The sequence below is a fragment of the Salvelinus alpinus genome, chromosome 14, assembly GCF_045679555.1.
Source record: "Salvelinus alpinus chromosome 14, SLU_Salpinus.1, whole genome shotgun sequence".
Classification (NCBI taxonomy): domain Eukaryota; kingdom Metazoa; phylum Chordata; class Actinopteri; order Salmoniformes; family Salmonidae; genus Salvelinus; species Salvelinus alpinus.
Window position 1 is genome coordinate 54,755,677 of NC_092099.1, and position 12,825 is coordinate 54,768,501.

A 12,825-nucleotide genomic window follows, 5' to 3' on the forward strand; every position below is an offset into this window, starting at 1 on the left:
TTAAAAGTTGCTGAAAGTGAAGATTGCACAGTCTATCATTTACAGTTGCCTGAATATGGTAATGGGTTCATTATCCTGGGTGCTGGGCAGAATCCAAGTTATTTTACATTAGATTTTTTTCATGAAAAATGATTGACAGACCAAATGGTTTGATAAAGAGCCTACAGACAGCAAACATCTTGTTTACTATACAGTAGTGTTTGTCCCAAATGGCACCCTATTCCCTATATAGTGCACACATTTTGACCAGAGCACATAGGGGTCTGGTCAAAGGTAGTGCACTATATAGGGAATAGGGTGCCATTTGGGACGCAGATTTGTTGCCAATCATTACACTGTCTATTAAGCAACCGATGAGATGGGGAATGGGGTTTGCATTTTCACCTGTGTCTTGTGAAAATGGAGGTTTGCCTCCAGAGGATGTATTGCTGCTATACCATAACATTGAAACTGCTCATGGCAGTTTGTCATGTTTGAATGGCTTGTCATATTTGTACCATGAATATGAATTGTGTTGTATACAATTACAGATATATATAAATGTTCGATTAGATGACAGCAGGAATTGATATGAGACTGTAGCAACTGCATGAATATATGTTTTAGGATTGATAATTAGTGTTAGTAATTGGAACTGTATTGTGTGCCTTACAGGACGTAGTGTGGTCTCAGTTTGGGTTCCCGGGTCGTAACGGGAGAGACAGCACACTGTGGATTGGTACAGAAGGTGCCAATACCCCATGCCACCTGGACTCCTATGGGTATAACCTGGTACTACAGGTGCAGGGAAGGTAATTATACGTGACTCCTATGGGTATAACCTGGTACTACAGGTGCAGGGAAGGTAATTATACGGGACTCCTATGGGTATAACCTGGTACTACAGGTACAAGGAAGGTAATTATACGGGACTCCTATGGGTATAACCTGGTACTACAGGTACAAGGAAGGTAATTATACTGGACTCCTATGGGTATAGTCTGGTACTACAGGTACAAGGAAGGTAATTATACAGGACTCCTATGGGTATAACCTGGTACTACAGGTACAAGGAAGGTAATTATACAGGACTCCTATGGGTATAACCTGGTACTACAGGTGTAGGGAAAGTAATTATACAGAGCTGTATTGTGTTCAGTAGCACAAAGCGGGGGGGAAACACAGTGAAACAGAGCGGGACGAGCTGGACTTGTCCAATAAGAAGCATTGTTTTAGTTTTCTTTTGCAAATTGTTTTGCTCCAATGACTCCTAATGAACACAACCCAGTTTTACATACCTCATTATACCACACACTACTTTTCCCTTTCCGCTGAGCTGCGTGTAGTAGTGGTGCAGACAATGGATGTTTCCCCTTCACCAAGGGAATTGCACTATAGATTAAAATGAAACAATCTAACAGCGTTATAGCTGAGAAGAAAGAAGTGCTGGAGGCAGACAATAGATTCAGCAAATCAGCACAATGAGAACTGGCTCTGTACGGTAATGATCTACTCACCATTCGATGAGAACTGGCTCTGTACGGTAATGATCTACTCACCATTCGATGAGAACTGGCTCTGTACGGTAATGATCTACCCACCATTCGATGAGGACTGGCTCTGTACGGTAATGATCTACCCACCATTCGATGAGGACTGGCTCTGTACGGTAATGATCTACTCACCATTCGATGAGAACTGTCTCTGTACAGTAATGATCTACTCACCATTCGATGAGAACTGTCTCTGTACGGTAATGATCTACTCACCATTCGATGAGAACTGGCTCTGTACGGTAATGATCTACTCACCATTCGATGAGAACTGTCTCTGTACGGTAATGATCTACTCACCATTCGATGAGAACTGTCTCTGTACAGTAATGATCTACTCACCATTCGATGAGAACTGGCTCTGTACGGTAATGATCTACTCACCATTCGATGAGAACTGGCTCTGTACGGTAATGATCTACTCACCATTCGATGAGAACTGTCTCTGTACGGTAATGATCTACTCACCATTTGATGAGAACTGGCTCTGTACGGTAATGATCTACTCACCATTCGATGAGAACTGGCTCTGTACGGTAATGATCTACTCACCATTCGATGAGAACTGGCTCTGTACGGTAATGATCTACTCACCATTCGATGAGAACTGGCTCTGTGCGGTAATGATCTACTCACCATTCGATGAGGACTGGCTCTGTACGGTAATGATCTACCCACCATTCGATGAGGACTGGCTCTGTACGGTAATGATCTACTCACCATTCGATGAGAACTGTCTCTGTACAGTAATGATCTACTCACCATTCGATGAGAACTGTCTCTGTACGGTAATGATCTACTCACCATTCGATGAGAACTGGCTCTGTACGGTAATGATCTACTCACCATTCGATGAGAACTGTCTCTGTACGGTAATGATCTACTCACCATTCGATGAGAACTGGCTCTGTACGGTAATGATCTACTCACCATTCGATGAGAACTGTCTCTGTACGGTAATGATCTACCCACCATTCGATGAGAACTGGCTCTGTACGGTAATGATCTACCCACCATTCGATGAGAACTGGCTCTGTACGGTAATGATCTACCCACCATTTGTTCCCTCTAACTTTGAGGAAAGGATTTTTTAAAACTATTTTGGATGATAGAGAGGAGATGGATACTAGGAAGGGAAGGGGTGAGAGTCAGGTGGGGTAAGGTAGTGAAAGGGGGGAATGTGGGCTAGGGAGGGGGGAGGGGGAGTCACTTGGTGAGAGAGTCAGATTGTTCCACTGGCCCCTGAAAGATAAAGTAATTTTGCTTTGGCAATGTAAACATGTTTCCCATGCCAATAAAGCCATTTGGAGGGAGGGAGATGGGGGTATATGAGGTGAGGCTCTTTAGAACAGAGAGACATTAGTTATCATGTGGAGCACTGAGTCTACGACAAAAGCAAAAAATATCACATTATGAAGATCACTCTATCCTTGTTTTGTTTAAATTGGCTGTTGAAACCTTTCACATTGAAGTGATGACCTAACCAACAAAGAACTCGCATGACATGATATTTTCAATAAAGAGATGGATTGTATTGAACTATAGCTTCTTAAATTTCCTCAACTACGAAGGGTGTAACCATTGTGGTGGCTTTGGTGATGATTGCTGTCCCTTTCAAATAAATATTAATTCATTATGATTCTAAACTGATCCTAGATCCTACATGAGCTGATCCTATATCAGTACTCCTACTCTGAGACGCCCTGTTGTGTTTTAGGAAGCGTTGGCACCTGTTCCCCCCTGCAGACACGAGTTGTCTGTACCCCAGCAGGATCCCCTATGAGGAGTCTAGTGTGTTCAGCCAGGTGGACGTGCTCCAACCAGACCTCCAGAGGTTCCCTGCCTTCAGACACGCCAGGGCCTACACAGTCACCCTGCAGCCTGGACAGGTACAACACATTGGACCAGTTTCCCGGACATAGATTAAGCCTAATCTGTACTAAAAAACTATCTCAATGGAGATTCTCCCTTGAGCATGCTTTTTAGTCTAGGACTAGGCTTAATCTTTTTCCAGGAAACCAGCCCAACAGGGGCAACATATGTAACTCTCTCTACAAGTATATGAGAGAATCCATTCAGCAAACCCAGCTATTTGTACAAACTGACACTGTGAAAGTGCTAATCTCTTAATTTATGAGAAAATATTTCCTCAGAGACAAATGTGTTTGAACCACATGAATACAATAGAGCACATGTTTGTCTCTATGGTTTGGTCAAAAGCATGAACTGAGGCATACCCCAAAATGTTTGTAGAGGTGCTGAGTAACGGAGAGTGAACTGTATAAAAATTAAGAAAGTTGCACACGCTATATATTGCGCTCCAAAAGTATTGTATAATTTCAAAATAACTGTCCCAACGACTGAGGTTAAAGTGCAGACAGTCTGCTTTAATTTGAGGGTTTTTTCATCCATATCGGGTAAACCGTTTAGAAATCACAGCAGTTTTTTATGGGACCAAAAGTATTAGGACAAATTCACTTATGTGTATTAAAAGTTTATGTGTATCAAAAGTTTAGTGTTTGGTCCCATATTCCTAGCACGCAATGATTACATCAAGCTTGTGACTCTACACAGTTGTTGGATACATTTGCTGTTTGTTGTTTTGGTTTCAGATTATTTTGTGCCCAATAGAAATTAATGGTATATAATGTATTGTGTAATTGTTAGCATCCACTTTTATTGTAAATATGATTATAATATATTTCTAAACACTTCTACATAATGTGGATGCTACCATGATTACGGCTGAATGAATCATGAATCATGAATAATGATGAGTGACAAATTTACAGAGGCACAAATATCATACCCCGAAGACATGCAAACCTCTCACCATTACAATAACAGGAGAGGTTAGCATCTTTGGGGGGGTGTGATATTTATGCCTCTAACTTTATGAGCCTCCATCTGTCATACTTTTGGTCATATAGTGTAAGTATGTGAACACCTGCTCATTGAACATCTTATTCCAAAATCCTGGGCATTAATATGGAGTGCACTCTTCTGGAATGGCTTTCCACTAGATGTTGCAACATTGCTGCAGGGACTTGCTTCCAATCAGACGCAAAAGCATTAGTGAGGTCGGGCACTGATGTTGGGCGATTAGGCCTGGCTCTCAGTCGGCATTCTAATTAATCCCAAAGGTGTTTGTTTGGGTTGAGATCAGGGCTCTGTGCAGGCCAGTCAAGTTCTTCCACAACGATCTTGACAAACCATTTCTGTATGGACCTCGCTTTGTGCAATGGTGCATTGTCATGCTGAAACAGAAAAGGACCTTCCCCAAACTGTTGCCACAAGGTTGGAAGCACAGAATCGTCTAGAATGTCATTATATGCTGTAGCGTTAAGTTTCCCTTCACTGGAACTAAGAGGCCAAGCCCGAACCATTAAAAACAGCCCCAGACCATTATTCCTCTTCCGCCAAATTTTACAGTTGGCACTATGCATTCGGACAGGTTGCGTTCTCCTGGTATCCGCCTAACCCAGATTTGTCCGTTGGACTGCCAGATGGTTAAGCGTGATTCATCACTTCAGAGAACGTGTTTCCACTGCTACAGAGTCCAATGGCGGCGAGCTTCATACCACTCCAGCCGACGCTTGGCATTGCGCATGGTGATCTTAGGCTTGTGTGCTCGGGCCATGGAAATCCATTTAATGAAGCTCCCGACAAACAGTTATTGTGCTGACGTTGCTTCCAGAGGCAGTTTGGAACTTGGTAGTGAGTGTTGCAACTGAGGACAGACAATTTTTATGCGCTACGCACTTCAGCACTCGGTGGTCCCGTTCTGTGAGCTTGTGTTGCCTACCACGTCGTGGCTGAGCCGTTGTTGCTCCTAGACGTTTCCACTTCACAATAACAGACCGGGGCAGTTCTAGCAGGGCAGAAGTTTATGAACTGACTTGTTGGAAAGGTGGCATCCTATGACGGTGCCACGTTGAAAGTCACTGAGCTCTTCAGTAAGCCCATTCTACTGCCAATGTTTGTCTATGGAGATTGCATGGCTTTATGATATATTTTATACACCTATCATCAATGGGTGTGGCTGAAATAGCCGAATCCACAGTGTTTTCCATGTCACATATTGATACGTCTGTCTTGACATCAGATATTGATACGTCTGTCTTGACATCAGATATTGATACATCTGTCTTGACATCAGATATTGATACGTCTCTCTTGACATCAGATATTGATACGTCTCTCTTGACATCAGATATTGATACATCTGTCTTGACATCAGATATTGATACGTCTGTCTTGACATCAGATATTGATACGTCTGTCTTGACATCAGATATTGATACGTCTGTCTTGACATCAGATATTGATACGTCTGTCTGTGCAAATGAAACAAAGCATGCAGCAGTCAGAGCTTTGGAGACTGAATGAATTAAGACTGCAGTGGAACCAGGGGATCAATAAGGGCTGTTCACTTTAATAAAGACCAAATCCACATCATGAATGAGACAGAAGCACTTGGGAGGGAGGATACAAGCTGCCATCTAATGGCTAGTCTCCCCCACTGTGTTAAATTAGGTGGCGTTCAGTGCGAAAAAACGGTGTGCAACGTTCAATTAAACGGAAACGCTCTGTTCTGAATGACCAGTTGTAAAACGGGGATGGGTTGGGTTGTAGGATGGGGAACGCTGTCAACATGGCCGCTGCCCTTTTAATTAGTCACTCATTGCTTCAAGACGCACCCTGCCACACCCACCAAATGTACCTCCATGTCTGTTCAAGAACGTTTTGGGGAAATGTGTCGTTCAGTACAAACCGTCATGCGATGTAGTAAACGTTTTATCGAACTGATCAGTCCCTGACTCCTTCACTCTACTACTTATTGACTGGCTATGCTCTGCTCTGCTCTCCCATCCCCTGGACTATGAGCTGTGCTGCTAGTAGATATTTCTAGATATTTTTGACTCCTTCAAACCTTCTATTCTGTAATATGTTCCTTATCCGTATTCCTACTGATCACCTTGCATTTCTTCTGATGCGATCTGACCCTGTTGCCCTTCTGCTCCAATAGGTGCTGTTTGTCCCCAGACACTGGTGGCACTATGTGGAGTCTATTGATCCCATCACCGTCAGTGTCAACTCCTGGATTGAGTTGGTATGTACAGTAAAGTCACCTCCAACTAAATGGTGTTAAGTATGTTTATGGGGAAATTGGATGTTTGAGAGGAGGGCCATAATTACAGTACAGCTTGATGAAGAGTTTCCCACCACTAGCTACCACTACCGCCCATAGTGCCATGGTCAGAATTAGTGCACTATATAGGGGATAGGGTGTTATTCAGGACACAGCCACAGTGATGGATGTGAGAGGTGTTGAGGCTCTCTGATGCTGTGGGTTTTTGAGTACTGAACAGGCATCAGAGTAAAGGTACCCCTGTCATAATGATTTGTGAGTTTGCATGTAGAGGAGTGGTGCGCTGCATAACACAGTCACATACAGATAATTGCCAAAATAATGGAAACACTTGAGTAAATGAGGGAAACAAAGTATATTGAAAGCAGGTGCTTTCACACAGGTGTGGGTTAATTAAGTTCTGAGTTAATTAAGCAATTCATATCCTATCATGTTTAAGGTCATGTATAAAGATGCTGGGCAGGCCATTATTTTGGCTACCATGGCTATGCCCCCATAGGATAACAATGCCCCCATCCACAGGGTACGAGTGGTCACTGAATGGTGTGATGAGCATGAAAACAATGCAAACCATATTCCACACTTCTGAGAGATTCTGGAGCGGCGCATGAGACAGCATTTTCCACCACCATCAACAAAACAATGATGGTATTTCTCGTGGAGGAATAGCGTCACACCCCCCCCCCCCCCCCCAATCGAGTTCCAGACACTTGTAGAATCTATGCCAAGGTGCATTGAAGCTGTTCTGGAGGCTCGTGGTGGCTCAACACCCTATTAAGACACTTTGTTGGTGTTTCCTTTATTTTGGAAGTTACCTGTATCTAGATGAGAGGAATGTGTATTCAGGTAGTGTGTCACCTTCGATGCCTCCTGATAACTGTCTCTGAGACAAGGTCACAGACACAATCAATTATGCCTGCTGCACATAATGTCTTTATCAGCAACTTCTTTCCCTTAATAGGAGTTTTTCTTTCTACTTCCTGATCTGATACAGGAAGTTGATGATGAGGCGAGAGTAGGCGAGGCCCTCACCAAAGCCATCGTCTGTGCTCTGAAGACGACACCTAGTAACGACAATGATGATGACTGGCTCAATCCCACTGAGGTACAGTATCCTGACACTAGCCTGAGTCCTATATCTGTCTGTGTCCTAGATCTGACCGAATAAACAGATCTCGGACCAGGCTACCTTGACCCTGAGTTAACCTCTTCACACTCTAGGTCTAAAGATTGGCAGTTCAGTTAGCACTGTCACAAGCCACAACGAACCCCTTGTACCGTGCAGAATCTGATGGCACATTTGCCGTGCACACTCAGGGTCAATCTGAGTGCAGTCCGACCATTTGTTCTCCTTATAAGAGCAGAGATCAGAAGGAGGAGCGTGTTCTGGTGGGCTGAGGTCCAGAGAAAGAAAATGTCCCAGGAATGCAGCATAGAACAGAGGAGAACAGAGGAGAGGAGATTCCAACCCCCCCATATTGACCAATCTGTCTAGCTCCAGTTAGCATTTGAGTTGTTGACTGATCTTGTGCTGGAGAATACCTAGCCTAAAACCGGCCTTTTTTTTTTATGTAAAAAAAAAAAAAAAAAAAAATCTCCCCAATTTCGTGGTATCCAATTGTTAGTAGTTACTGTCTTGTCTCATCGCTACAACTCCCGTACGGGCTCAGGAGAGACGAAGGTCGAGAGCCATGCGTCCTCCGAAACACAACCCAACCAAGCCACACTGCTTCTTAACACAGCGTGCATCCAACCCGGAAGCCAGCCGCACCAATGTGTCGGAGGAAACACCGTACACCTAGCCAGCCACAGGAGTTGCTAGTGCGCGATGAGACAGGCAAAACCCTCCCTAACCCGGATGACGCTAGGCCAATTGTGTGTCGCCCCTTGGACCTCCCAGTCGCGGCTGGCTGCGACAGAGCCTGGGCTCGAACCCGGAGTCTCTGGTGGCACAGCTAGTGCCTTAGACCACTGCGCCACCTGGGAGGCCTTAAAACCGGCCTTTTTAGTTAAGAAATTAAGAGCTCCACAGAGATGACAAGCAGAGCATTGTGTGTGTGTGACTAGTTTTAAAAATGTTTTATTTTATTTATCTAGGCAAGTCAGTTAAGAACAAATTCTTATTTACAATGATGGCCTACTGGAGAATAGTGGGTTAACTGACTTGTTCAGGGGCAGAACGACAGATTTTTACCTTGTCAGCTCGGGGATTCAACACTCTAACCACTAGGCTACCTGCCACCTCAAAGTTAAGAGCCATAGTCCCTGTAAACACACAGTACTGACCATAGTCCCTGTAAACACACAGTACTGACCATAGTCCCTGTAAACACACAGTACTGACCATAGTCCCTGTAAACACATAGTACTGACCATAGTCCCTGTAAACACACAGTACTGACCATAGTCCCTGTAAACACACAGTACTGACCATAGTCCCTGTAAACACATAGTACTGACCATAGTCCCTGTAAACACATAGTACTGACCATAGTCCCTGTAAACACACAGTACTGACCATAGTCCCTGTAAACACATAGTACTGACCATAGTCCCTGAGTAAAGCGGAGAGTGACGAAACATTGGTTCATTTCATAACGGTTGGGTTTATAGTTTCGACTTTTTTTTTTCTTTTCCAAAGGAGGGGTTGGTGGGACATGACGAGAACATGCAGTACCTGAACCTGGCTGTGGGGGCCTGCATGGAGAATAGAGGGATAACAAGTCACCGTGACCAACAGACCCAGGACACCCCAGCATGTCCAAGGGCAAAACGTGACTCCAGGGGCCAAGCTAAGAACACCAGCTCTTCATCACCACCAGCAGAGTACCTTTCCTCCTCTTCCACACCATCCACCATGCCCTTCGGCCCTCACCTCATCCCTGTGGCCTGGAACCAGATCACCAACCAGGAAACTACAGAGCAGAACCCCAAAAACCAAGACAGAACGTCACCATCCAGAGACTGTGACATAATCAGGTCTAGCAGCGTAACCCAAAACACCCCTCCCAGACCTGTCAGTGGGAGTAGAGCCCAGCACCAGCATGGAGGGGAAAGCATGTCCAGCTCCGGTTCAGCCTCAGACCCCCTACTGTTACCACAGCCAGGGTGCAGAGATGGAGGAAGGCCACCACCTGGGGACAGAGACCAGAGCAATGGTGACAGAGCACACTGCCCCGTCGCCATCACCACCAACGACCTACTGCAGTGCCTGGTTCACCCTGAGGTCATTGCTAGAGTCTCTGAGCTACTGATGGAGAGAGTCCGGTCAGGGACAGCCACAACACCATAGCTTCATAATCTACATTCCAACGTTCATTCTAGTATGCTACTGAGATTGAATGCCAAAATACATTGCTTCATTCTAAGTGCTAAGCTAGAATGGATATTGCAACAGAGCCTAACAAGTAGATTGTACGTAACTTCCCTCAATTGTTAAAAATGGGGAAAGGAGTCATCATTAGTAAGTCTATAGAGTTTAACTGGGTTCAGTTGACTTGACGGCTGAGGTAGTCAAGGTGGAGCATATCATGGTATTAATACCTCTGACACTGGCTCTTATTTCCCCTAATGCTGCTGGGAGTCTCTGGCTACGTCCCAAATGGCACCTTGTTCCCTATATAGTGCACTACTATTGACCAGAACGGCTTGATGATAAGGCGAGAGTAGAACGGTCCTGGTCAAAAGTAGTGCACTATATAGGGATTAGGGTGCCATTTGGGACGCAAGCCTCTGTGGAGTTAACAGTGATTCAGAAACCACTGAATGAACGGCCATGCTCTGCAGTGCCCACATGGGAAATCCTGCCTGGCTGATAGTTATTCCAAAGTGTCAGAGAAGGGAAAACGGAAAGAGGTTTCACACTTTTTTCTATATTTTCCCTCCTGCTCCTCCTTTTTCTACCCCATCTACACTGAGTGTACAACACATTATGAACACCTGCTCTTTCCATGACATAGACTGACCAGGCTAATCCAGGTGAAAGCTATGATCCCTTATTGATGTCGCCTGTTCAATCCACTTGACACAAACCTGTTCTTGACACCGGTTTGTGTCAAGAACTGCAATGCTGCTGAGTTTTTAACGCTGAACAGTTTCCCGTTTGCATCAAGAATGGTCCAACCACCCAAAGGACATCCAGCCAACTTGACACAACTGTGGGAAGCATTGGAGTCAACATGAGCCAGCAGGCCAGCATCCCTGTGGAATGTTTTGGACACCTTGTAGAGTCCATGCCCAGACGAATTGAGTCTGTGCTAAGGGCAAAAGGGGTTGCAACTCAATATTAGGATGTTGTTCCTAATGTTTTATACACTCAGTGTATATGCGCTCCAAAATAGCACTGAAAATGTAACTTTCTATAATCCTTGTAATAATAACAGTGATAGCTAGTATTTCTCAGATGTCGGCTACATTCTCTGCCTTCCATTCCCCAGCTGGTAGGTTATGTTTGCGTCCCAAATGGCACCTTATTCTATATTTAGTGCACTCCTTTTTTGTGTTTTTTGGTATTTTATTAGGATCCCCTTTTAGCTGTTGCCAACCTGGAGCCAGTCTTCCAGCGGCTACTCTTCCTCTTTAGACCAGGGCTCTGCCTTCCATTCCCCAGCTGGTAGATTCTGTTTGCGTCCAAGGGCTCTGGTGTGAAGTGGAAGGACTATATAGCGAATAGGATGCCAGTTGGGGTGAAGATGTTAGAAAGGCAGCCTGTTATGGTATTGTGATTAATGAATGCTGTCTAAGGAGTGATGATGTGATATGTCCCAGTTACCAGGAAGTGATGTGTTATTTTTCTGTCTCTCTATAATCCTGGGTCTGTGACAAGGGAAGGAAACCAAAGCTCTGAATGAATGTATTCTAGAAACATGTAAGCGCCACCAACAATGAGGTAGTCCTGCAAAAACGTAAGAGTAGCAAGCTTTCAGAAACCCATCAGAAATAAAAGTATCATATTCAGAGAAATGTACACATTTTTATTTACGTACGAGAGTACAATTAGAGTAAAATGGTTCCCAGGAGTAGAATGTTTTATGAAGGTCTATCTATCAAATGATTAGGACACACTAGACATTTTTCCCTGACTCATAGTTTGTCATTTGAATGAGGCTCTTTTAGTTAAGTCTACTCCAGTATTTGTCTCAGGTAGCCAGTCTAAAGAGCAGGGATGGAAATTAATCTAGGCCACTAGTAAAAATTGTTCCACTAGACCAGCTGGCTAGTACCCAAAATCCTTAAGTTTCATGCCTGCTAAAGAAGGACCCTTTTCACAATGTTCTGTAATTGTTTTGTTTATCAACTACAAGAGTCCGTTGTTTTCCTCTTCATCTTTGAACATCATTGTAAACAGGGGACTTCAGATCATTTTACTATGTACAGTAACATTTGATAAATTCACAAAAACAATATACAGCATTTCAACAATGTGTTTTGTTAGCACTGGTCCTGGTTTGACCTCCAGATTCTGAGAAGTGTCTCAGTTGGAGTGCTAACTGTGGTTAGTCCATACTGTAAGATCACACAGACAGGGTGTGACAATAACTAACAACATACAGTAAGGTTCAGCAAGTAAAATACACTCAATCACCATATCTTAATACTTTGCTTCAATTTATAAATGTATAAAACAAAAACCATTCCACACTAGGGGCTTACAAATCTCCTGAGAGGGAAATATTCTGAAGTCAGTCACCAGACTACATCTTGGTGCTCTTCTCTATGGAGTTCAAGTACATAGTGTCGTCTGTCTGGTCCTTCTTCAGCTCGTCTTCATCCTCATTGACTGTCTGGTCTGGGAACAGCTTGTCTAGCTCGTCAGGGTCTACGTAGGTGTAGAAGTAAGCCATGATGGAGAAGATGATGCAGACTGCTACCAGGAGGCCAGCGAACAGCAGGAACTCCATCCACTGGGAATGGCAGAATCAATGTTAAACACATTTAACACTGGGGACTATGGTTGTTATTTGATAGCCATACTTATTATCCTGGTGTACTCGCTACTCAAGCTGGAGAGAGAAAGGGAACAAGCCATTATTATTGTTGTGATTGCAGTAGTCCACTAGAGGGAAACCAGACACTGCTCTGTTTGACTCTTTTTAACTGTTTTATGAGGTCTATGGGTTCAATGGTGCACTGACAAGGCTT

At 44.0% G+C, this 12,825-nt stretch overlaps 2 protein-coding genes across 4 annotated transcripts in view; one reads left to right on the top strand and one right to left on the bottom strand.

Annotated features, from left to right (window-relative positions):
- Positions 1–11,646, top strand: part of hspbap1 (hspb associated protein 1) — a 29,611-nt gene extending 17,965 nt beyond the window's left edge. The window contains exons 4-8 of one of the 2 annotated variants that reach the window (XM_071341862.1): positions 655–791; positions 3,250–3,421; positions 6,562–6,645; positions 7,679–7,789; positions 9,326–11,646. In XM_071341862.1, coding sequence (XP_071197963.1) covers positions 655–791; positions 3,250–3,421; positions 6,562–6,645; positions 7,679–7,789; positions 9,326–9,976 — 1,155 coding nt within the window. In that variant the 3' untranslated portion in view covers positions 9,977–11,646. The remainder of the gene's footprint in view (positions 1–654; positions 792–3,249; positions 3,422–6,561; positions 6,646–7,678; positions 7,790–9,325) is intronic. The other variant, XM_071341863.1, reaches the window with a different exon arrangement.
- Positions 11,637–12,825, bottom strand: part of LOC139539100 (solute carrier family 15 member 2-like) — a 60,669-nt gene continuing 59,480 nt past the window's right edge. For both annotated transcript variants that reach the window (XM_071341861.1, XM_071341860.1), the window contains one exon: positions 11,637–12,587. In XM_071341861.1, coding sequence (XP_071197962.1) covers positions 12,378–12,587 — 210 coding nt within the window. In that variant the 3' untranslated portion in view covers positions 11,637–12,377. The remainder of the gene's footprint in view (positions 12,588–12,825) is intronic.